General features: G+C 43.2%; 1 protein-coding gene across 6 annotated transcripts in view; it reads right to left on the bottom strand.

Moving 5' to 3' along the window:
* Positions 1–26,868, bottom strand: part of LOC120920481 (Fc receptor-like protein 3) — a 224,045-nt gene that overhangs the window by 29,008 nt on the left and 168,169 nt on the right. For 3 of the 6 annotated variants that reach the window (XM_040332601.1, XM_040332595.1, XM_040332597.1), the window contains 3 exons: positions 25,025–25,063; positions 19,862–19,927; positions 17,102–17,245 (listed from right to left, as the gene is read on the bottom strand). In XM_040332601.1, coding sequence (XP_040188535.1) covers positions 17,102–17,245; positions 19,862–19,927; positions 25,025–25,063 — 249 coding nt within the window. Of the gene's footprint in view, positions 1–6,725; positions 6,777–17,101; positions 17,246–19,861; positions 19,928–25,024; positions 25,064–26,868 lie in introns of all 6 variants that reach the window. The other 3 variants (XM_040332600.1, XM_040332596.1, XM_040332599.1) reach the window with 3 other exon arrangements.

Genomic DNA, 26,868 nt, shown 5'->3' on the forward strand with positions numbered 1-26,868 from the left:
GTGTTCTTGCCAGACAACTATATTTGCCTTCATTTTGGCCATCAAGTCAAGAGTTTGGCTATGTTTTTCTGGGATGTTGAGGCCCTTTGTGTTCAGGGATACTATTTTAAGCGTGGAGGTTTTTTTTGTGGAGCTTAGGTGCGACATGGTGAGATAAGTGTGTAGTTATACTTGTAATAGAGGACGGTCCGATGTGAGGTGGTTGTCCTCACTTGTATGAGCACAAATAATGAGAGAGGGGCGGAGTCTGGAATCGCTTTGTGTTGGAAAGGATGCGGAAGAGGCGGAGACTGCGAGGTAGAAGGGGGGGAGAGAAAGAAAAGGCGGGAGTAAAAGGGAGAGAGGGAGAAGGTGAAGGAGGGAGAGGGGGGGAGAAAAGGAAGACAGAGGAGGAAAAGAAGGAGAGATGGAGAAAGATGAGAGAGAGAGAGAAAAAGAAAAACAACAAAAAAAGAAGGGAAGAAAGGAAGAAAGAAGGAGAAAGGAAAAAAAGGGGGAGGGGGGAGGGGGGAGGAGGATAAGTAGGTAAGCTAGGGTATAAAAGTCACCGAAGTGGACAAATTACCGGAGTCGGAGAGGTTATATGTGACCTCCCCTAGTATACTAAAGTATACTAAAGTATCCGGTAAGGTTCGACAGGAGCAAGTATGTTCCTGTCTCGTGGAGAGGTGGTAAGAACCGGTATGGAACGGTCAAGAGTCAGTATCTCTCGTCCACAGGAGATTTATGTAGCAGGATATGTGGAGGAGCCAATAAGTGTTGTAGTAGATAAGATGGCTATGGGTCTAGACTCCAGGGAGTCATGAATCAAGTACTATATGATGTCACTCAGCATGCAGGTTAAGCAGTTATAGACAGTTGAGCAGCTTACATAACATAACATTTGATAGTGAGGTAGAACCTAGAACCTAGAATAATAGTATGAGATCCTCTTCATCTAACGTTATATATAGTGTTGCTCACGAATATTCGCATTGCGAATATTCGACTCGAATATAGCATATTCGAGAAATCGCGCTATATTTCGAATTTCGCGGTGAATATTCGCAATTCCGAATATTCGCATTTTTTCAATTTGATTTTTAAAACAGATCACATCCTATCGACGTCTAAAAGCATTGCTGGTATGATTAGAGACCCTGGCCGAGTAGCTAAGCTGAGGCGATCCTTTTATGTTGCCAAATTGAAAAAAAAAAATTGCGATTTTTCGCTATTGCGAATGCGAAAATGATTGCGAATTTTCGATAACTGTGGTAGAGAACTCTGATTGTCTCTGATGCAAAAGGGGGGGCTTTGTGTATGTTTCTGTTATGAATATTTGTATGTTTATTTATCATTTTTTTGTAAGAAGGAAAAAATTGCGCATACCTTAAAAAAGGGGAGAATACAGCAGCAACTCAAAAATGTTATACAACATAAATTAATACAAGACAGAAAATGGAGTCGCTCTACAAGAATAAAAAATATGTCTAGTGACAAGACAAGTGGGCAAATTATAAAATAAGCAAGCGCAAATAACTTGTGAAATACACAGTGAAACAAATATATAAAGAAATATAGTCCCAAAATAGAAAAATAATCTTTCATAAAAATGTCTTTGATATGTGAAGTGAAAAAAAGTCCAAAGCATGCAGCATGAAACGTGTTCAATCTTCAAGGTGTTTGATTGACAAATGGCTGTGACAGATGGATAGAGTAAAGAATCACCACCAATGCAAAACACTTTATATTTTGTATTGTAAAATATCAAGAATATTCTGAGCCAATCAGAGTGCTCCTTCCGCATTTGCCGAATATTCGCAATTATTTTGTATTGTAAAAATATCAAGAATATTCTGAGCCAATCAGAGTGCTCCTTCCGCATTTGCCGAATATTCGCAATTATTTTGTATTGTAAAATATCAAGAATATTCTGAGCCAATCAGAGTGCTCCTTCTGCATTTGCCGAATATTCGCAATTATTTTGTATTGTAAAATATCAAGAATATTCTGAGCCAATCAGAGTGCTCCTTCCGCATTTGCCGAATATTCGCAATTATTTTGTATTGTAAAATATCAAGAATATTCTGAGCCAATCAGAGTGCTCCTTCCGCATTTGCCGAATATTCGCAATTATTTTGTATTGTAAAATATCACGAATATTCTGAGCCAATCAGAGTGCTCCTACAGCATTTGTCGAAATTGCGCAATAAATATCGCATTCGCATGTTGCGATATTTCGATAAAATATCACGAATATTCTGAGCCAATCAGAGCGCTCCTCCAGCATTTCTCGAAATTGCGCAATAAATATCGCATTCGCATGTTGCGATATTTCGATAAAATATCACGAATATTCTGAGCCAATCAGAGTGCTCCTACCGCAGTTATCAAAAAATCGCAATTATTTTCGCATTCGCAATAGCGAAAAATCGCAATCATTTAATTTCGATAAAATATCACGAATATTCGAATTTAGCGAATATATCTCGAATATTCGAATATATATTCGAGATATATCGCGAAATCGAATATGGCATATTCTGCTCAACACTAGTTATATACCCAAATTTAAGATGAGGGGATCCTAGAACCCTGAGATATAACAGAAAATCATTTAACGTGAACAAACAAACAAAATATGAGTATAACTATAACTGAGCCCGTATCAGAGAGCAGTATTTCCCACGTGATTGTACCTGGTCAAGTAGCATCTAAAATAGCGTTAGATAGGTTGTCTAGGCTATACCAGCATAGGTTGGACCAGGAGTGGTACAAAACCATACGTGGTCAATGTTCCAAGAGATATAAGAGGGCAGTTATTGTGTTTGAGTTGATAGGGTCAAACACCCCTTGTCCGGGAGTGACCGATGCGTAAGCCTTTCAATCAGTGAAAGAAATTTTGCCCTCTGATACAGTTTAATCTGGAAATAACTTTTCCCTTTGCCCCCCCCCCCTGGGTGAAGCAATCAAAAGAGAATCAGAGCTGTGCATGCAGCCAATCAGGGGGTAGGTATTGCAGCCTTAGACCTATTACCCACAGAAGGGGTGTACGTTAACAATGGTATAGCATTCTAAGTTTGGGTGGGGTAAAGGCCAGAGAGGTGGATTAGGTCTGTGATCATATGCATGCGGGAACTCGACCTTTGTGTAGTAACACCCCCCTTGTACAATGCTATACAGAGCAATGGAGAAGCGAGAAAAAAAAAAAAAAGGGGAAAAATAACGTCTCTGGAATCTCGAATCTAGGCAGGCCCTAGTGACAGTGACCAGGGGGCCTGAGTGCGGAAAGTCTCTCGGTATAAGAGGCATTGGAAGCCAGCCAGGACGGGGTGGGGCAGGCAAGGATCAGAGGGTTGGGAAGGGGGGCAGGGGGAGCCACCAAGTTTCTCGGGAGGGTCTATCGGAACTTGGGGTGTCTCCCCGGCGGAGTAAAAGACTTACGAAACCAGAGAGGTTGCAGTCAGTAGATCCGGATCAGAATGCTGGGAACTGTAAAGTGGAGCAGTCATGGACATCCGGGGCTGACGGATACTGGGGAGAGAAAAGAAAAGTTATCTTTTGATGTCTCTGTGAGAGCATGTCTTTAAGGTGTGAAGGAGGGCAGGGAGACTATCATCTCATCAGGTTGTTCGCGGCGTGCTCTCCTGTGAGCTGGGGAAGCTGTTGGGCTGTTTTGGACAGCAGTCTGGTGGTCCGAGATGTCGGGTTCCCTTGGCGAGGTGTGTCTGCGGCGGCCTAAGTGGAAGTCATCACGGACTGGAATAGCATCGGTGGAAGTCGATCTTCTCATGTGTGGTGGGCGAAGAGTAGTGTACCAATCCGGGATGTCAATGCGGGGAAGATTCAGTGTATGAAAGAAAGCGGGCAAATCTTCTGGTAGACGCAGGTTTGCTGTGCGACCTTGAAAGGAAGCAGAAAGGCAGAAGGGAAACTTCCATCGATACTGAATGCCTTTAGAGCGCAGGAGATCGAGAAGAGGGCGTAGGTCTCTCCTATTTTGAAGAGTAATAGGCGAGAGGTCTTGGAACAGTTTAATTTCCGCTCCTAGATATGACAGGGAGCTACGGTCTCTGGCCCTGCGGAGAATTTCTTCTTTCAATTTAAAGTTCACGAGACAGCCGATCACATCCCTAGGGGATCGGTATCTCTGCTTCTAGGTTTTAGAGCTCTATGCAAGCGTTCAAAACTCAATATGTGTTTCAGGGGGTCTGCCAAGAAGATCATTAAAGATGGCGATAGTGGCTTTAGTAATTTGCGCGTTTTCGACGGATTCGGGGATGCCTCGTACGCGAATATGTGGCGACGCCCCTGTTATCCAAATCTTCCATGTGACTTTGGATATCTCTTAAATGCCTTTCATTAGAATGGGAAGAGGCCTGCAATTGCTGGATAGCAGTGTCATGGCGGGATGTTGTTTCTTCCACATCCTCCAGCCGCACTGACATGGCCTGCACATCTCTCCTGAGGTCTGTGATGGCAGAGAAAAGCGTGGCTTTAATATCCTCTGCCACTGATCGGAGGTCCTGTATGCACAGGGGCTGTGAGGCATCTGTAGTGGTGGTCATGGCTTGGGGCTGGGATCGTCTCTTACCTGCAGGGCTGAGGCTGGAGGAGCGTGCGGCGCTCGAGTAGGCCCGATTTGAAGCCGGGGCCTCGCATACTTTGGGTCCGGAAGATGTCCGGAATTACGCGCTCGTTTTTCACTCCGGAGCCTCTGGGAGAGCGGGACCTGGTTGGGGAGGCTCCCTTGGATACTTTCCCCATTTACTGGCAGCGGATGGCTCGGCTAAGAGCAGTGCTTATCTCCTGTGGACGGGAGCTCGGGAATCAGGCAGCCATTCAGGTCCGGTGCCAAGCCACGCCCCCTCTCCTAATTTTATATGTCGTAGGACTGAAAACATAAACTCCCACCCCACCGCATCCGTCCCAAGAAACACGCAGGGAGTTTTAGACGAGTCTGCTATATGCATCAAATTTATTGCTCTAATAGTGTCATCTCTTGCCTCTCTTGTTGGGATAAAGCCTGCCTGATCTTGATGGATCAAGGAGGGAAGATGTTGTTGCAATCTGAGGGCCAGCATCTTGCTGAATATTTTAAGATCCACATTCAGTAAGGATATCGGCCTATAGCTGCCGCATTGCCTCAGGTCTTTACCCTCCTTTGGAATCACTGCTATTGTGGCTTTTGTTGTTTCAGAATGAAAAGCTGATTTATTACCCATTTCATTGAACATTTTAACCATAAAGAGTATCAGTTTTGGGCAAAGTGATTTGTAATACTGAGCCGTAAAGCCGTCTGGGCCTGGTGCTTTCCCATTTTCTAATAATTGTATTGCTCTTCTAGTTTCTTCTACTGTTATTGGTGATTCCAACTCCTCAATATCTGTTATAGACAGGCATGGCATTCCACTTAATGTTAAGTATTCCTCCATTTCTACTTGGTCTGGGACCTCCAGATCTAAATTTTAGAGTGAGGAGTAAAAATCACCAAAAGTATCCGCAATTTGTCCTGGCATTTGAACCTCCACTCCATCTTTTTTCTTAATTGAGGGTATATAGGTCCTTGCTTGCACATCTCGTAGGGCTCTAGCTAATTGTCTCCCACATTTGTTCCCTGATTCATAACTACATTTGCGACCTATCTGTAGTGCCATTTTAGCTTTATATTGTAGTAAACCTGTTACCTGGGTCCTTATTTTAAATAATTCTTGTTCCACTACAGTTGTCTGAGCATGTTTATGTTTTGCTTCTAATATATGAATCTTTGCTAATAATTCAGTTAATTTGGCCTCCCTAATTTTCTTAATTCTTGAGCCATGCTTAATCAGTATTCCGCGTATTACGGCTTTATGCGTTTCCCAAATTACCTCCGTAGGGCTTTCCAAATTATCATTTGTTTGAAAGAAGAATACTAATTCTTTCTGTACATCCTCCAAGACCATTGGGTCCTGGAGGAGACTCTCATTAAGTTTCCAGGTAGTTAAAGTTGAATATTTCCCTTCTACTGGTTTATATTTTAAAAAGATTGGCGCATGATCAGACCAGGTAATTATACCAATTGAGGTTTCTTTAACAAAATGTAGTTGTTTATGTGGGATTAAAAAAATATCTATTTGTGAATAAGACCTATGAGGGTTAGAAAAGAAGGAGAAATCTTTTTCCTTCGGATGTAATAATCTCCAAATATCTACTACTCTTGCCTCTATCAGTGCCTTTGAAATCCCCTTTCTAACTTTAACTGGTACTGATGATGTTCCCCCTGAAGTATCTTCACTTGGTATTAAAGGGATATTCGCATCTCCACCCATAATTAACTGCCCCTCTGAAAATTCAATGAGTACACCCAACATTCTTTTAAAGAATATATCTTGTTGAACATTTGGGGCGTAGTAGGTTACAAATGTCATTATAATCCCTCTAATTGTTCCTTTAATAAACAAGTATCTTCCTGATGCATCTGTCAAGACTTCCCTATGTTCCCATGTTACTCTATTAGATATCATAATAGATACTCCCTTAGTCTTTGCCTCTGGGTTAGTTGAATGGTATACCGTTGAATATTCTCTACTCCTAAGTAGATTCAACTTTTCCTCTTTAAAATGAGTTTCTTGAATAAAGGCAATATCGACTTGATATCTCTTAAGATCCTGTACTAACATTCTGCGTTTTTCAGGAGTGTTTAATTCTTTGACATTAAATGACATAAACTGCAAAGTTTCCATTTTTTTCCTTTCCTACCTTACCCTGTTTGAAGCTGATAGAAGTTTAAATGGAGGATCAACAGGACAATGGGTCTAAAGAGAGAGAGTAAAGAATAACAATATTATTCCAATAAAAATAGATAGCTGAGGAGGAGAGGGCAAAAAGAGAGGGAGAGAGAGAGAGAGGGAGAGAAAGAGATGAAGAAAAAAAAAACACACAAAAAAACCCCACCCAACACAGAAAAACAAACAAAAAACAAAGACAAAAAAAAAATAAAAAAAAAAATAAAAGAACACAAAAAAAAATACCCCACCCAAAACAGAAAAACAAACAAAAAACAAAGACAACAGAAAAAAAAAACCCAACCCAACACAGAAAAAAAAAAATACACAAATTCCCTAATAACTCTACAACCAACCCCTACTTGGCCGCACAAGTCAGTAAGGCTTCTTGCTTTATACACTCAATTCCCAATCTATAATTGAGTGGTGGCCTATTGAGGGGTTGGGGTAAAGAGCAGCTGAGCCAGAGCTGACTCTCCATCCATAGCCCACCTGTTTATATATGTATAAACAATTTAATAGCATTATTCATTTTGTCCCATCAAACAACGGAAAAAAAAATATATAAAAAAAAAAAGAAAAAAAAAATATTTTAGAAACCCCTCAGGGGGAAAAGTCCCAATATCTTCATTAGATCATTCCCCTCCTTTTCTTCTCATCTCCCCTAATATTCCCTCCCCCTCTCCTCTTCCCTCCCTCTCTACACCCTCTACACTCTAATTTGCTCCTCTTCCTCCTCTCTCCGCCTGCCTCTCATATCACTCATTACCCATGTTACTTAACCATCCTCCAGATGCTATTTCTAATAGCATGGCTCCATTTCCTCTCAATATAACTCTTCCTCAGGAGAAAAAAAAAAAAAGGGGGGTCTATCTTACCATTTACATTTAGCCAGTTAGAGGGGTCCCCTCTACACCCCTTATGTGTCCTAATTATATCCAATATCAGTGTACAATAATATTACAATCCCCTACCCCTCCCTCCCCTATCTATCATATACCTCCCCCTCGCTCTTTTGCCAATTGGGGGGGGGTTCATCTACACCCATTAAAACCCACTAGTGTCAGTGTACAATAACATCACTAACCCCTCTCCCTTATATTATATCTCCCCCCTCCCACCCACAGACAGACTCCCATTTCCTATCCCCATATCTCAACTAAACCAAAAAAAAAAAAAAGGTGTTTCATGGTGTACCAGTGATTTGTCCTTTAGTGCCCTACCCCCACCATCTCCCCTTCCCCCCCTACCAATTTATTAGAATTATTAATATACCAACTAATTCCTATATCCCCCCCCCCTCCAACTAGCTAATATCCAATATAATAATCACCCAACATTTGGAGTCCATCCAATTACAATATATCTTGTATCGTAAATCTTGTCACATCTAAAGCATCCTAATCATTTTTTTATCACTTACGCCTTTTCCCCTTTATATAAATTTAAAAAAAAAAGGTAATATGCTGAGGGAGGAAGGGGTGGCATAAATTGAGTACTCATAAACATTATTCACTAGGAAAAAGGATAAGGGAAAGGGCGAGGGAAAAAAAAGAAAACAAAAAAAACAAAAAACCCTATTACCATAAATTTAAATGCTCGAAGACAAATTAATAATTAATTGATAATTAACAGATTAATTAAATAGCTCCTTCTCTAGGGTTCTCCTAAATGGGGAGAAGAAAAAAAAAAAAGGGGGAGGGGGAATCAAAATGTTTTATAATTCCTATCGTCCCCAAAAAAATAAAAATAAAATTGAAAATTTCCCCCAGAGAGAAAAAAGGGTGAGGGGAATCAAATTTTAATATTTAATAGTTCCAGTGGTCCCACATAAAAATAAAAATAAAAAAAAGTTATTGGCCCAGATTCAGGTAGATTTGCCCACTACTTACACATGAGCTGCTCAGCTGAATTTCTCTGCGCTGGGGCAATTTAGCCAAATTGCCACCTGATTCAGGAATCGTTTGTTCAGTTAATTTGCTCCTGTTTAAGGCAAAGCTGAGGGCGCAAGGCCGCGCAAGTGAAAGTGGGTGTGCCTCTATGTAAATGAGCATTTTTCGGCTCAGCAGAGGTTTGCGCCGGGCGCGCGCATGCACAGTTATGGCGCTTCCGTCTGCGCATGCGTCAAACTGCGCCTATCATACTTTCAGGGCAAATCCTGCTCAGCTGCTTGCACTGAGCAAATAAATAGGAGCAGACTTGCGCAGGTTCTTTGCTGAATTTCATCCTGCTTTTTACAACCCCCCCTGAGCAAGGAAATTTAGCCCATTTTGAAGAGATGGCACCTCCCAAAGGAACGAAAAAAAGAAAGGCCAACTTCGTGGCTGCGGAGATGGACATCCTAATTGCTGCACTCCTGCGCCATAAAGAAGTCCTATATGGTGCCCAGCGGGCAAACACCACCGTTGCCCAAAGGAGGGCTATCTATGAAGCCATAACCCTGGACATCAATGCCCTGGGTAATCAAGAGCGTTCCTGGGATGACATCCAGAAAAAACTAAATGATATGAGGCGCAGGGTCCGGGAGAAACTGGCTCTTATCCGCAAACATACCGGTGGCACGGGAGGTGGACCACGATGTAAGATCCGACTAAATCAGGAGGAGGAGATTATTGCCCAAAGTCTAGTGCAGGAGCAGGTGGAGGGACTTGCAGGGTACGACTCCACTGTTGGGAACTTGGGGACTGGTAAGTTATTTTGTTTCATATCTGCTGTGCATCATGGGAGGGGGTAGAAGTGAACATATTTGGGGGTAGAAGTGAACATGGAACTATTATTTTTGTTTCATATCTGCTGTGCATCATGGGAGGGGGTAGAAGTGAACATATTTGGGGGTAGAAGTGAACATGGAACTATTATTTTTGGTTCATATCTGCTGTGCATCATGGGAGGGGGTAGAAGTGAACATGTGAGAAGTGTGTTGCACCAGCAAAAAATTTTTTTTTGGTGTCATCCACAGGTGGTGATGAGGATGATGAAGCTGGGCCGTCTTCGGCTGCGGGGCGACCCACGCCATCCATACCTGAGCCAGGGGTCCAGTCAGGCCCCATGGACATTATGGCAATGCTGGTACAGGAGGAGATCCTACCGGGGACAAGTATGGTGGAGGAAGTGGTTTTGGAGGAGGAGTCCTTTTTCATCATCCAGGAGGACTCTGGCTCCCTCCAGGAGGATACCACCATCCCTGATCAACCCACCACCCCCCCCCGGCCAGCACGTTATCCCCCTCCAGGGCAAGCCCCTCCATTGTGGACCCCTCCCCTTCTCCCTCTGTCCGTGCCCGAGCCTCTCCTCCCAGGAAGGCTCTGTTCAAAACCAGGGATATACCCTCCAGCCTCCGTCAGGGTCTGCTGGAGGAGCAGGCCCTGCAGAGCCGCCATATAGGGGCCATGGTGGGAGATGTAAGACGTTTGGCGGACAGCATGGCATCCACCTCCACCTCTGTGCAGCATGCCCTCACCCTGCATGCAGACCGGGACAAACATGTCTCACGGAGCCTGGATGAACTAAGTGGCAACTCCAAGGCCATAGTCACCTGCTTGGTGGCTCAGCAGAACGCCCCCGCTTTATTAACCGCTGAGGTCAGCAGGATGGCAGCTGCGGTGGAGGCCAACACCGCTGCTGTGCAGGCCAACACCGCTGCTGTGCGGGAGGAGGGGAGAGTTACCCGCCGTCATCAGCGGAACACCACCACCCGCCAAATGCGGATGTTGGGCCAGACCAACACCATCCTCGCCCGCCTGGCCAACGCCATGGAGGGCATGCAGCCACCACCTGCGAGGAGTCTGGAAGTAGGGGTTGCTGCTCCTCCCCCCCCTCCATCCCCACCCCATGCCTCCTCTGCACCACGGAGATTGAGGAGCCGGAGCCGGGGCACCCTTGGCCCAAAGAAGAAAAAAAAAATAATATTATTTGAAAAATTATTATATGCTCAGAATATGAGCAATTTTTTTTTATTATATGCTCAGAATGTGAGCTATTTTTTGTTATTATATGCTCAGAATATGAGCTATTTTTTGTTATTATATGCTCAGAATATGAGCTTTTATATTTATTTGTAGTCCCTACACACGGTGAGGAGTGTATACTACAGTGTGACTGGTGTGTGAATGGGGGGGGGGGGTGGCACTCCTGCTGGAAAAGGGGTGTCACCCTCTGCCATGTGAATGGTGTATGAATGGACAGCAACATAATTGGAGCCTTGACGCGGCGTTGCTGCTCCCTAATACCATGTGGTATTGTTGGGTCTAATCCAATTGGGGGTGCATGTGTCGTGTGTGTGCTAGGGACCACAGTGGTGTGCATACATGCATTATACTTGTGACAAGATCAGGGTGTGTTTAATGTGCAAAGAGACGTTTCACAAGACCATTCCGGATTGCTCTTCCCTCAGAAGATCCGGTAGTGTTTATTGGGGGGGGGGGGGATTGCGTGGTTCTGGGGTAAGGTCATTGCGTAGCTCAATGTGCATGCCCCTTCTCTCTGCAAAATTGTGGAGAATACAACATGCCCCGATGATTTGGCACACAAATTTGGGTGAATACAACAGGGTCCCCCCTGATTTATCCAGACATCGGAATCGAGATTTAAGGATGCCAAATGTGCGCTCCACCACCGCACGGGTAAGTGCATGGGCTTCGTTAAATCTTTCCTCTCCTGGTGTTTGAGGGTTACGAAATAGGGTCATCATGTGAGGTCCCAGGGCATATGCTGCGTCACCTGGAAGGGAAAAGACAGGAGGATGTTAGTCGTGCATGTGCCCCTTGTGATGTCTGCATCATGGGGGGGGGGCAGTCATACCTGACACCCATGTCACTCACCAATCAGCCAGCTGTCTCCATACATGTTCTGGTCAAACTCGGTTGGGATGGGGCTGTGTCGGTAAATAAAACTGTCATGGCTTGACCCTGGGTGTTTGGCACGGACATGCCATATGAGGCCATGTGCATCCACAATCACCTGCACATTTATCGAATGCCAATGCTTCCTGTTGCAGTAGATATGCTCGAGGTGCCGGGGGGGGCGTAGTGCCACATGGGTACAATCTATTGCACCCACAGTGCGTGGGAATCTGGCTATTTCATAAAAATCACTGATTGCCTTCTGCCGCAGGTCAGCCGTGGTTGGTTTGATAAATTGTGTGCCCATGCGTCTGAGTATTGCAGGGATCACTTGGTGCACACACCTGCTCATGCTGGATTGGGACATCCCCGCCACCATTCCACCTGTGCGCTGAAATGAGCCACTTGCCAAAAAATGAAGGGTTGCCACTACCTTCACCAGTGGCTGCAATGCCTGTCCCCGATGGGTCGGGCTGCTGATGTCATCCTGCAGGATTGTTAACAACTCAAGGATGACTTCAGGGCTGAAACGAAACATGCGATACACCTCATTATCACTCATATGAAAAAGGTTGTAGCGCCCTCTGTAAATCCTCTCCCGTGCCCTCCTACGAGTCGGCTCTGTCAATAGAATATCAAGAATCATAGCTGCCCCTGGCATGTTGGTGCACAGATGTGAGGTCCCAAAAATGTGGGTGCTCTGCTTGTTCAGCTCGTCTGTCTAGGTGCTGCTGAAGTTGCGCGCTCCTGCAGCTGACATGTGGCCATCTGTTGCTAACTTGCCCCTGCTTTTAGAAGGAGCAAGTTTGCCCGGGGAAAAAAGCTTGCGCGCTTGCAGCGCAAGATGCGCCTCACACACGCATGTTTCAGAATCATCGGCAGTACCTAATTTGCATATTAGCTGAGGGAATAACATGAATGCGCAAATTACACCCCGCGCAAAATTGCGCAAGAATTGCGCAGGAGCAGCGAGGCTGCGTGCGCGGGAAAAAGGCCGAATTGCAGGCTTAGCTGGTTTACAGAATCAGCCGCAAATTTGCATGGGAGCAAATCAGTACTTGCGCGGCGCAAATCACACTTGCTCCCGCGCAAGTGCTTCTTGAATCTGGGCCATTATCTGTGGGACTGTAGATTCCCCAAAAAAAAAAAAAAAAAAAAAAATTTACATTACAGGATATGTAACGCTATGTTGAAATTCCTTTACATACACCTTTCATAAGAAAAAAAAAAAAACCAGTATACTTCTTTAAATGTTAATTTTCCTGCAGGGACATCAATACATATGTTGTTGCCTATTTATGATTTTATTTGCGAGTGTTCAGAAATTCGCATATGCCCAGTGTTCCTCAGATTTTTAATTGGGAGTCGCCAATTCTGGACTGTAAAAGGTTCTACTTTCAGGAAAGAAAAAAACCCTGGAAGGTCATTATATGTTTGTAGCATATACGTAGCTGCATCCTTCCTTATAGCCACTGCAATGGGGTACTTCCATCGATATGTTCCCCCCTCCTTTCGCACACACTCCAAAACAGGTCGCAGCATTGCCCTACGCTGTAGTGTGGCTCGAGATAGGTCAGGCAAAATTTTCACTGAGCCCCCCTCAAAATCAACCGTGCCCATATCCCACGCTTTCCTAAGCAGAGCTTCTTTATGCACATATCTATGCAATCGGCATATAATGTCCCGGGGTCTCTGGGGGTCCACCGATTTGGGACCAAGGGCCCTATGAACTCTGTCCATGTCCAAATTTGATGGAATTTTGCCCTCTAAAATCAGTTGAAAAATACTCATTACTTTTTCTTGCAAATTTTCCTGTTCATTGACTTCAGGTACCCCCCGAAGTCTTAAATTACAGCGACGGCTGCGGTCTCCTAACTCTTCTATCTGCAACTGCATCTCCAAAGCCATTTCTGTATGTTCTTCTCTCTCCTTCTCTAATTTTTCAATTCTTTCCTCCAGTTTTAAGACTTTCACCTCTCCGTACACTTGTTGTATATCAGCGTGATGCGCCTCTTCAATTTTAGCAATGCGGGCTTCTATGTCATTTTTAGTAGGCAATGCCTCCAAGTCCACTCTCGTGGGCAAAGCTTGTATCAAAGTCCTTAAGTCCTGCTCCATCTCACGCTGAGATGCTGGGCTCTTTAGTACCTCACTCTCTCCACTCACACTATGGCTATGCTCCAAGCTTCCTCCTACAGCGCACACTACTCCGTGCTGGTACTCTGTAGTACCGCACTCTCACCTCGCACACTGTAGCTCTGTTCCAGATTTTCTCCCACAGCACTCACCACTCCACGCTGGTCTGCTGGGCACTTTAGTGCAGCGGTCTCACCTCGCACACTGTAGCTCTGCTCCAGATTTCCTCCCACAGCACTCACCACTCCACGCTGGTCTGCTGGGCACTTTAGTGCAGCGGTCTTACCTCGCACACTGTAGCTCTGCTCCAGATGTCCTCCCACAGCACTCACCACTCCACGCTGGTCTGCTGAGCTCTTTGGTGCAGCGGCCCCTCCTTGCCCAGCACAGCTCTGCTCCAGACGCTGGTCTGCTGGATTCTCTGTTGCTGTATTCAAACCTTGCACGCTGTGACTCAGCTCCAGGCTTCCTCCCGCAACGCTCCCCCCTCTCAATAGTTCCGCTTGAGTGTCTGAGGTGGCTTTAGATTCCTGCCTGTATGCCTTTGAAAAGTATGCCTGGATAGCAGGCTGTGCTCCGTTCTGTGCTCCAATCTTGATACATGTTCCCTGGGGCAAGACCCGGGTTCTGAAAGACGTTTTCCAACATTAAATTGAATATTGGTCTTTAAAATGAGCGTTTTTGAATTCGAACGTTCGAGTCTCAGACTTCAATGGGGTTCTAAATGTTCGCGCAAACCCGCGGTCTGTTCGAATGTTCTGGTGCGAACCGTACCCGGGTATGTTCGGCTCATCCCTATTGTTCTCAAACGCGGTGACGTACAACACATACAACGGCAGGGGAAGTTCGATTACACTGGCACAACCGTTGGGGCTGGTTTTGCTAATCTCATGTGTTTGCGTGTTAGATAAAAGTTTGGTAAGAGAAGATTTGCACTTTTCAGTCTGTTACAGCTTTAAAAATCTGTTATCTTTATTACAAATGCTACTTTTACTCCCGTCTCATACTTTATTCTGAGCAGGCGCGGGTTTCTTAGCATACACACGCTCGAGTTTCTCGTCGAAAACCAGCCCGACGAGGAACACGACAAGCAAATTCAGACTCCCGTCGAGGAAAAAGAGAAATTGCTCTCTTTTTTGCTCGTCGAGTTCCTCGACAGTTTCCTTGATGAAAAACGTACACACGACTGTTTTCCTCTGCAAAAAAGCTCTCCCACCAAGTTTCGTGATGGATTCTGCCGAGGAAACCGGTCGTGTGTACGAGGCCTTTGGGAGTAAACCATGCCCGGCATAGTAAAAATACCTAGTGTAATTACCACCCTGATTCAAATCACTAACCTCTACCCCTAACTAAAAGTAGCAGTAAAATCAAAATATTTATTTTTATTTTGGGTAGAGAAAAGGAAGTTTATAACCCATTATAAAAACATATATTAACCACTTGAGATCCGCGCTATAGACGAAATACGTCCGCAGCGCGGCTCTCAAGTGCCAAGTGGCCGTTTAAAAACGGCCTTTATGTGCATTACCCGCGCGCCACTGGGTGGCGCGCGGCGGGTAAAAACTGTCCCGACGCATCGCCGAAGACCCGATGCGTGTACCTGGTGGCCGCGATGTCCGCCGGGTACACGCGATCGTCGGTGACACGGTAGGTGACAGCAGGAACGTGGAGCTCTGTGTGTAAACACAGAGCTCCACGTGCTGTCAGAGGAGAGGAGACCGATCTGTGTCTCTTGTACATAGAGACACAGCATCGGTCCCCTCCCCCAGTCACCCCCCTCCCCCCACACAGTTATAACACACCCAGGCTACACAGTTAACCCCTTCCTCACCCCCTAGTGTTAACCCCTTCACTGCCAGTCACATTTATACAGTAATTAGTGCATTTTTATAGCACTGATCGCCGTATAAATGTGAATGGCGCCAAATTTGTGTCAAAAGTGTCCGATACGTCCGCCGCAATATCCCAGTCCCAATAAAAATCGCAGATCGCCGCCATTACTAGTAAAAAAAAAAATAATAAAAAAAATCATAATTCTGTTCCCCATTTTGTAGGCGCTATAACTTTTGCGCAAACCAGTCGCTTATTGTGATTTTTTTTTTTTTTTACAAAAATACGTCGAAAAATACGTATCGGCCTTAACTGAGAAAAAAAATAGTTTTTTTAAAAAAAAATTGGGATATTTATTATAGCAACAAGTAAAAAATATATATATTTTTTTTAAATTGTTGCTCTTTTTTTGTTTATAGCGCAAAAAATAAAAACCGCAGAGGTGATCAAATACCACCAAAAGAAAGCTCTATTTGTGGGGAAAAAAGGACGCCAATTTTGTTTGGGAGCCACGTCGCACGACCGCGCAATTGTCAGTTAAAGCGACGCAGTGCCGGACGCTGAGATTTCGCCTGGGAACGAAGGGGGTTTATGTGCCCAGTAAGCAAGTGGTTAAGGTGTGCTGTCCATAGTAAATGATTGATAATTCACATGAATGTGTTAGTCTTATGCCTCGTACACACAACCAGTTTTCCGGAAAACCGCTGGGCATTGCGTCAGGAAATATGAGAACGTGTTTTCTTTTTTCCTGCCGCGATTGCCGGCGTTTTTTTCCCCCCGGCAGTTTCCCTATGGGAAGCACTGCGGTGGAGCATACACACGGCCGGGATTCCCGGCCAAAGCTCTCACCGCAGTTTTCCCAACGGGAAAACCTCTGGTGTGTACACAGGAAAAGTGACCGAGAAGGTTCTCGGTTTTCCCCCCGGGATTCCCGGCGGACTTTTTACCGCCGGGAATCCCGATCGTATGTATAGGGCATGAGAGATTTATTTTTTCAATGATATTAAATGAATCAATAGTACATTAACATTATATAAAGTGCATAAATCCTTATATAACTTGCATGAATAGAAATAAAAGTCCAACTAAAGTGCAAAAATAGTGCCCAGTGTATAATTATCCACTCTTAGGTGGAAAATGTTAGACCAGATCGCACCACCACAGAGTGTCACCGAAGCCTCTTCACCAGAAGGAGTTAAAAAAAGCTTCTTACCAGATCTCACAAAGAGATCACAGAACGCCTTGCTGCTCAGGTGCCAAATGAACTACGATCCAAGGAAAAAAATACTGTTTTTATGATTAGTTTATGCAAATAAAGGAAAAATCTAGCACTCTAATGTCCACAATGACAAAGGATATCCTTGATTGCAGTCACTGGCCTCTGCAATACATCTAAGCATCAGAGTAAGGAACATGGACTATGAGTGGGTGAGCTACTTATAAATCTCATCATGGTTACAAAGCAGCAAGAAATCCAGTAATGCCACCTTTGTCCTTTCAGGTTCTTATGGATGAGTTGGAAATCTCTTTCTTTTCTATAGGACTTACCTGTTATTTGCTGTTGGCTGTTAACAGATAACCAAATCTGTTTCCTTCTGTACACGAAGATCAAGATGGCAAAAACAAGGACTAGGAGCAATACTACCAAAGTCACAGGGAGTATCAACGTTAGATTATTTGTGTTATTTGTCTCTATAGGAAAAACAGACAATCATTATTTGTATTTTAAAGCAAAGGCATGGAATACTATTGATGAAGTAAAATGAAGTAGTGACATCAAATGAATGAGGAATATGAGAATTCAAATAAGGATATTTTTCTACAAGATTTCCTGTCTGATATAAGAAGCCAATGGTTGATTTGAACTTCTGACACTTCCACAAAACTCATTTTTTAAATAAAAAACATATGATACTTACCTCCACTTTGCAGTTCATATTGCACAGAGTGGCCCCCGACCCTCCTATTCTAGGGTCCCTCGAAAGGCGCTTGCGGGTCGTCCCAGCATCAGGAAACCACCTAGGAGAACAACCTCTCCTTGGGGGTTTCAGGTCAGGCATGCTCCCGGGTCCAGCATTTGCATCCATAGACACAGAATGCCCGACTCAGCCCCCCCCCGTTCTGTGTCATTGCATTTACTTGACAGCAGCAGGAGCCAATGGCTGTGCTGCTTTCAATCTATCCAATCAAGACCCGAGACAATGGGCAGAGAAGGTGAGCGCATTACGGGGCTCAGGTGGGTAAAACGGCGGGGGGGGCTGGTCAGTGACAGAAGTTTTTTCACCTTAATGCATTACGGTGAAAAAACATCCCTTTAAACCATGTCAATCATCGACGACATTGGGGGAATACAAATGTAGTATAGCCACATACTGTACCAAAGGCACTGCTTGTTTAAGCACAATAACCTTGTTACACAAAGTTGAATTCCAGTCAAACAGCTAACAACAAATACTAAAACAGTGCTGAAATACATACAGTATATGCAAATTGAGTAACATTTCTAATTCCGTTCAGACATAATTGTGATTTATGCACATCAACAGCCCTGCATAGATGGTTGGGTGACCTCACTTTTCTCTGTTAAAGATAAGCAATAAAGTTTGGTCCTTTCCCCACTCTAAAGCCCTGTACACACGGCCGGGATTCTCGTCAGGAAAAACCCGTTGTTTTTCCTGACGAGATTCCTGGCAAGATTTTCTTGCCGGCCCAGTGTACACACATACGATTCAAAAGAACCGCCGTTCTTTTGAATGGCACGAACGTGGTGACAACATAGACTACGATGAGCATGCGCTCACCACATTGGATGCCGTCGCCACCATCTTGCTTCACCATACCTATCTCTTGGAAGCTACCGCGCATGCATCAAAGTCATTTCAAGCATGCTCGGGTTTCCACGGAGACAGGTAAGAATACACACTCTCGGGTTTCTCGACAGGAAAACACTTCCGAGAATCACAACGAGAAAATAGAGAGCAGGTTCTCTATTTTTCTCATCGAGATTCTGGGCAGTTTTCACGACAAGAAACCTCAAAGTCTTGTACACACGCAGGTTTACTCGGCAAGAAAGCTCTGCCAGCAGTTTTCTTGCTGTTTCTGGCCAAGAAAACGAACGTGTGTACGAGGCTTGAAAATTGGATAATGAAGGACCGGCAGCACACTATAAGGCCCTCTCTTTGCACTTTGAGAAAGAGCTCTGATGCGTTGAAGAATATGGGAATCTAATTTCAGTTCAATCCATTAATTTTCTCTTTCTACATTTAAAATAAAATAGAATCATATATTAGCTTCATAGATTTCATCAGTTCAAAAAAGACTTTGAAACCTTTTTTTAGAAATAATTTACATGTCAGCATTATAGGTGCAGAGGTCCCAACGCAAAGATACCTTAAACCCTCCTTATGTTAACCCTTCTTAAAACACTAACCCTTGTGTAAGCTTAGCACTAACTGTTCCTGTAACCCAATTTCCTTGTTAAAACCCTAACACTAACCCTCCTGTAAGCTTAACGTGAACCCTTCCTGTAATCCAACTCTCCATGTAACTCTAATGCCGAGTACACAGGATCGGAGTATCCGATAGTCTAAAACCTGAATTCCGTTAAAGCTGTCTTGCATACACACTGTCAGACTAAATTCCGTCCAAAACGTGGTGACGTACAACACTACCACGAGCCGAGAAAAATTAAGTTCAATGTTTCCGAGCATGCGTCGACTTGATTCTGAGCATGCGTGGATTTTTCTCCTACGGAATTCCACACAGACGATCGGAATTTCCCATCGGAAGAATTTAAAACATGTTCTATTTTTTAACTCCGATAGAACAAGCCCATCTGATTTTTGTCATCGGAAAATCCGATCGTGTGTACGCGGCATAACCCTCCCTTTAACCTTAACACCAATTACAGTATCTTCTGCATCACAAATGCTTGATCACATCAGAAATGATTTCTAGTGCTTATATCTCATCCTAAATCTACTCATAGTCCTAAGAGATTTGATAAGCTGCATTCTTTGGTCCATTGCTTTAGGCACACAATAGCTACTCTGTTATCTTTAGGTCATGGGTACATCGGTACACCTACTACCCAAGTATAGATTCTGGGTTTTCTGCCTTGCCTCCCCAACCATCATACACAGTACAACCTCTTGTAGCCACTATATACTGCCAGTCCTTCTGACAGTGATAGGCATACTTTAGGGATAACCCATAGCAATTTTTTCAGTAGGGTTTAAAAAGGCCACACAGCAACACCAAACTTTGCAATTAGTTGTATAAGGATTGTACAATGAATAACACAATGACCTTCTGTCACTGGGTGTGGGGTCACTGGATGTGCAGTCGCTATAATTTCATAAGAATCAGAGGACTCTGCAAAAGAGATTGTAAAAGAAAGTACATTAAAGTGAAATTATTTAAGATATTTTTAGAGAGCTCATATTTACATTATTTTTTGTAAAATTCTGCAGGAGAATGCACTGTAGATGAACAAAGCCTTTAGTTTTATTTTATTTAATACTGATAGCATTTTTATTATATGACAGTTTTATGTAAGCTTGACACTCCTGAACTGACATGGAGATATACAAGACAACCCCGGAAGTGACGGCTATGGTATGCTGCTGTGCCTCAAAACATTTCACACATATTGTGCGTCCTCAGGAAGCCTCAATACATTCAAAACAAAATTCAGGTGCAGCAGCTTACCATAGACGTCACTTCCCAGGGACTTTCGGTTTTGGCATTTCCTGCAATTGGAAAGCATGCCAACTCGGAGGTGCAGAGCGGCAGTGAGCATTTGGTGTTGAGCATTGCTGGGTAAAGTAAGTGCTGGTTTAGGGCACTCTACCTTGTGAGTTTACACAATCTTTAAACAGTTTTAGCATAATAAACATGTTGTGCAATTAGGGCTGTTTTTTTGTGAATTTCTGGCATATCGGGGAGTATACTGAGAGTGGTGAAATACTATCTGTTGGATGTGGACCCAATTGAGAAGATTTAAATCAATAGACCACTATATGGTTATCGCACTCTGGTGAGTGTGTTATCTATGTGGTGGAGGGAAGAGCACTACTGAATGATATCAGAGATTTGTGGACACTTTATTATATTGGTTTCATCATTTTGAAAGTGGACTGGTGGTATTATTGGGCACACGGAGGGCACAGTATTTATTTGTGGACTTGAACATATTATTTATATATAGTATATAATTAGTGATCTATGTATAATTAGCACAGCTTCTTATATTTAGTTATTTATTGGGCTTTGCACTATTGAGCTACAGCTTGGAGCATAAGGGCTTTCATATTATTGGATTGAGCTGGTGTATTTTTTTATATATTTAAGTGGTCTTTCTCCCTTCTGTCCATACTTAATAAAGCTTGCTCTTTCTAAAGATTATATTAATATTGATCTCTCTGAACCTTTTCCTCCAGGTTCCTTCAGAAACCAAATGTGGAGAACCAGCTGTCTATGGGCCTATTTCTGCATTTCCAAGCTCACAATAACATAATTTTATTGATCTTGAAAGCTTTGTCTTCAGAATTATGTTTGCTGCCTGTTGCTTTACATAGGACATCAACTGGAGGGCTGTCTTCAGATCCATTTGTTTTTAATGCTGAGAGCACAGTACGGGTACTGTAGTCCATGGCATCTGAGCTGTTTCCCAAAAGAAAGCTTATGTAAGAAATCCTCAATAAATTATCTTATGCCCCGTACACACGATCGGAATTTCCGATGGACTTTTTCGATCGGATTTTCTGATGAATTCCATCAGCGTTTAGATATAGAACATGTTCTATATTTTTCCGATGGAATTCCTTTGGAATTCCGATGTGATTTGGCCGGGCAAAAGCCTGGTCGTGTGTACGCGGCATTAGAAACAGTTTTATGTGTGATTATGTTTTTTTTTTTGCAGTGTTTCGCTCTGCCTACTAGTGAATGTGCAGCGTATGCTACATTCAAGGCATGCCTTTTGTGATACCTGTTGTCAATTGTGAAGAATAATTTAGGGTAAAGAAGGAGACATTAATTACCTTCTTTGCCTAAAGCATTTGGCTTGGGGGTGGTATATAGTATGTCCTGAAGTGGGGATTACTGACCTCAGCTTTCCTTCATTCTCTTGGCAAGTCCCCACCCTATACACCTATTGGCAAGTTTTATCTTACCAGCAGTTGAATGGTGCCTGTTTTATTTGGTTAGTCTGTTGCCTGCCTAGAACTCATGTTTAAGGAAATTAAGTGCTATTCAATGCTTACAGTTTATCTGTTAACAGCACAGTATTTTACTCAAAATGTAATGTTGTCTGCTGCTATGATGGAGTAAGTATGAGGTTTCATAACTTGGTAGGGATGAGGTTCAGATTCCCTGCTACCAAGGACTCACGGCAGATCTAAAAGATTCAAAGTTTGCTACTCAGTGAAGTAGTGTGGAATTTGGCCAGGCTACAGTAAATACTCTGCAACCATATTGCACTACATAGCCTTTAATCTTAGGTTGGTTGGCTTATAAAGGTCAATAAGGGGGCTTTTGGATAATCAAGTCCACGCCAGTATTAAAGGGTGAGGTCATAGCAGCCAGCCATATTGACAATGTACCTATATCTGTGATCTGATATTTCCTAATTGTTGCTGTCTGCAATTGTTTATTTTACATATTTTTTTTTAATAGTGCCAACAGTGGAATATGCCTATGCAATGAACAAGGGAATGCAGGCCCTTGCATGGACAATCCACACAGCAGCTTACAGTTTCCTTTCGGGGAGCATGCAACATGGTGATCTGTAGCCTGGAGATTGTGAGAGACAGTATTATGAAGTGACAACACTCTGTCCTACGTATAGAATATTAAAAACTGTGTAAACACAAACAAAACAAAAAATTCAGATATACTTGACAATTTTTTTTTAGCAGGGACAGGGCAGTAAATGTGCTGTTCAAATAGGCCATCACATTAAAACAGGTCAGGTCTTTTTTTTGGTCAGCAAAATTGTTATTTTTTTTTGTGCCAAGATAAGATACCAGTCTTTGTGTACCTCTTCTTAGCTTTTGCACCTAGGGCCTTGGGCAAACTGGCAAATCTGGCACCAGATTTAAAAAACAAGCGCAAGCCTAAAATGTGGACACAAAGGGGCAGATTCACAGTGAGAGTACGCCGGCGTATCTTTAGTTTGAATCCTCAAACCAAGATACAACGGCATCTGGGTTCGATCCGTCAGGCGTACGGCTTCGTACGCCTTCGGATCGTAGATGTAATACTTCGGCGTCCGCCGGGTGTAGTTTGCGTCGTTTTCCGTGTTGGGTATACAAATGAGCTTTTTCCGACGATCCACGAACGTACGCGCAGCCGTCGCATTCTCTTACATAGTCTCTAGTCGGCTTTTTCCGGCGTATAGTTAAAGCTGCTAATTTGCGGCATATAGATAGGCTTGCCATGTTAAGTGTGGCCGTTGTTCCCGCATCAAAATTTGAATTTTTTTTATTTTTTGCGTAAGTCGTCCTTGAATAGGGCTGGACGTAAGTCACGTCTAAGTTCAAAAAATGACCTTGTTGCGACGTCATTTCGCGCAAAGCACGGCAGTAAATTTCGAAACGGAGCATGTGCAGTTCAATCGGCGCGGGGACGCGCTCCATTTAAATGAATCACGCCCCCTACCCGCCGATTTGAATTACGCGCCGAGAGATACACTACGCCACCGTAACTTATGGCGCGAAATCTTCCTGGATTCGACTTAGAGCCAGGTAAGATACGGTGGCGTAGTGTATCTCTGATACGCTGCGCCGTTCTAAATCTATGTGAAGTGATGATGTCAAGTTTTGGTATTTTTTGACAAAGGGAAAGGAAGAAGAAGGAAGAGAGGTGCCAGAAGGTCAAATTGTTGATATGAGTGACGGCAAAAGCCAGAATAAGGGGGAAATGTTTTTTGGATGTTTCTTAGTTAAAGTGGAAGTAAACCCTCCTATTGTTTTCAGCCAAGGAAGCTGCCATCTTGGCCTCTGTTTAATCTGCAACAGCCACGATGCTGCACATGTGATCAGTTATGACACCAGCCATTGGATGGTTTGACAGTTTGGTTGAGAGCACAAGCAAATGTGACATCTAGCATTTCCGGCATGCCGGGAATGTTAACTGTTTTTTTAAACTATCAAATAGATGGGTTTACTTCCGCTTTAAATGGATGTTTTTAAAAAAAAAAAAGTATTATCTTTACCAGTAACATTTGAAGTAGGTGTTTGGTAGTGCTCTGTGATTCAGACCTTTTGATAAAAGTCAACTTCTATGTCACAAATCCTCCCACTGCACTAAACACTCTCTGACATAACACCTGCAAATGGGTAGGGTATTACCTTGAGGGCTACCTTCAGCCAGCGGAATATCCTCAACACCCACCAGTTTTTTTTATATTTATACTAGGGCTGTTACTGATCAAAATGTTTCTGTTCGATTAATTGTTTTTTGTTTTTTTTATCGATTAATCGACTAATTTCGATTAATTATAACGCACATACATATCTAACTACTCTTAGCTGATCTCCTTGCAGGCTGATTCCCAGTGCAGCTACCAACCACTGGAAAAATGGATAGCAGAATACAAAAAACACACAAAGGCAGCGCTTGATGGGAATAGCATTAAAACTTTTATAGTCTTCAAAAAGGTAAAAAAATAAATATTGCACTGGAGATAAAATCGATGTAGCTACATAAACTGTAAAAATGGTCTGAGTAATATCAAACGGTACCAAAAGCGTTATAAAAACATGTAGCTAAGTATGATACTGGTATAAAAATGTGTACAACGATACCACTGCTGAATCCAGATGAGGAGAGGTTAACATCAGTCTGTCGGCATGTAGATGTCCCATGAAGGGAACTATCACAACTCCCCGTGTATGGCTGTAGAATCCCAGGTTGATAGAGGGAAGTGATAGAGGGAAGTGTAACAGCCCTTGCGTGTGGCAGATAGTAAGGTCCCGCCGGCATGCAGATATGAAGGCACAGCAAAGGAGCCCTTCAGATCGACACGGCAAGCCCCGTCGGTGTCTGTGACGTTACTGGATCTCCGACAGAACTCCCTGAAGGCCCAGAAGCCAGTGGAGAGGTGAGTAGCAATCAAAAGAATTGTAATCGATCAAAAAGATTTTGATCAATCAAAAAAATTAAAGATTAATCGATTAAATAAAAGTTAATTTGCACAGCCCTAATTTATACCTTTGCAATCCCTGCCCATGTTTGTTTGACCAAGGCAATGATGGCGTACGGGGGGGGGGGGGGTTTAAAAAGGAAAGTGGGTGTTGGCAAGTGCTGTATTGATTTTCAAGTCTGCACTGTGGAGAATGGCAGGCAGCCTATTGGCATAAGATTGTATACTTAATGTTTGATGTTGCCTGCCCTTTCCAACTTATGCTTGGAGAAAGACACCCAGAAAAGGCCAACAGGGGCTGAAGGAAATTAAAATAAGTCTCCCACCTGATATGGCATTGCTGTTCCTGTCCATATTGGCTTCATCTGGGCAGGGAAGGGGAAAAAAAACATTAAAATGGTGATGGAGGGTGGCAATATGCAATGTGGGACCACCAAGTCAAAGAACTTTGCACTAGAGTTTAAATGAATGTTTTTATGATCACACCTATTAGGATATAAAGTGTGCGCTCTAAGAGGAACACAACAGATATGTTGGAGAAAAAGGGCACATCAGTAATGCTCGCCATCTACTACCTTCATGCAGAAGCAGAGGAACCTGGCCTTTGCTGTGTGTAGCCAGACCACCACAATAGTACAAAATAATACAGAAAATAATAAAAATAAACATAAAATATAAATAAACGTAATTTTTTTAAATGATTAAATAACATAAGTAAAAACATTTAAAAAATAAATTGTGGTGGGAAACACAGACCTTAGGCAAAGTTTAGGCTTGGGTGGTTATAGTTTAGCTTTTTTGCAGTTCCAGATGACAGCTAATGCCCACTTTCCACTGTGACATGTCCTCCGCTCCAGCACCCTGTTGCTCTCTTTTGCTTCTTCTCTAGGGATGTCCTACTTTCCTCTCCTTGCCACACAAGCTCAGACTGGCACTTCATCTTCATACTGCTCACTGGGGCACAGCTTAAAGGGATTGTAAAGGATTTTTTTTTTTCATAATAAGCATCCTTTACCTGCAGACATTCCTCTTTTCACTTCCTCATTGTTCGTTTTTGCTCAGAAGTTGCTCTATTTCTTCTCTGTTCTGTTCACTTCCTGCTTGTCTGATTATTACTCCCCACAGTGAAGGGAGGCTTTACTGCGGTGGCCAGTGACGTGCTCGCCCCCTCCTGGGAACTACATCTGTGCGGCAGGACGCTCTCTACGTGTTAGAGACTTCAAGGAGGTGTGAATTACTGGCCGTACCTCAATGCATACTGGGAAATGTAGTTCTTACATGAACGAGCGCCGCCAACCAGGAAGTGAATGAGAGAACAGAAACTAGAACGCCGAAGGTGATATAGATGAAGGAATTTAATAGGTATTTACTCGTTTTTTTAACAGAATCATTACACTATTCTGTCTGTCTACCTTGCAGACATTAATTTTAGCCAAAAAAATGTATTCCTTTACAACTCCTTTAAAGAAGGAGCCAACTGCTGCTTAATTTCTGCTATCCTCTGACTGGAGTGTGGTATCCTAACAATTAATGCCAGGCTCTAACCCTACTCTCTGTTGCTCTACTCTTCTAATCATTTTGTGACTGCCTGAGAACAAAAGGAGAGATATGCAAGCAGCTGGAAGAATATAGCTTCTGGGGGATCCAAGTGGATTGATAATTTGGATGGATACTGATACCGTGCTGTGAAGTATTTGATTTGTTTGATGATCTGAATCATTTAAGTGTGACAAATATGCAAATACATTTTTAAATTACACAAAGATAACATGAGTATATACAAAATGCAGTTTTTTAAATGATGATTTCATTTATTAAGGGAAAAAAGCTGTCCAAATCTGCTTGGCCCTATGTGAAAAGTTATTGGCCCTTCCTTGCTAAATCATTAATGAACTATAAATAGCCAAATTTTTTGGAAAGCTGAGTTAAATTTCACTTGCTACACCCAGGGCTGATTACTGCCAGACCTGTTGAATCAAGAAACCATTTAAATAGAAGCTGTCTGACAAAGTGAAGCACGCTAAAAGATCTAAAAAAGCCACACATCAGGTAGCGCTCTAAAGAAATTCAAGAATAGATGAGAAACAGAAGTCAAAGTAATTGACATGTATCAGTCTGGAAAGGGTTACAAAGCCATCTCTAAGGCTTTGGGACTCCAGCGAACCACAGG

Source organism: Rana temporaria, chromosome 13 (genome assembly GCF_905171775.1).
Source record: "Rana temporaria chromosome 13, aRanTem1.1, whole genome shotgun sequence".
In the NCBI taxonomy this organism is placed as follows: domain Eukaryota; kingdom Metazoa; phylum Chordata; class Amphibia; order Anura; family Ranidae; genus Rana; species Rana temporaria.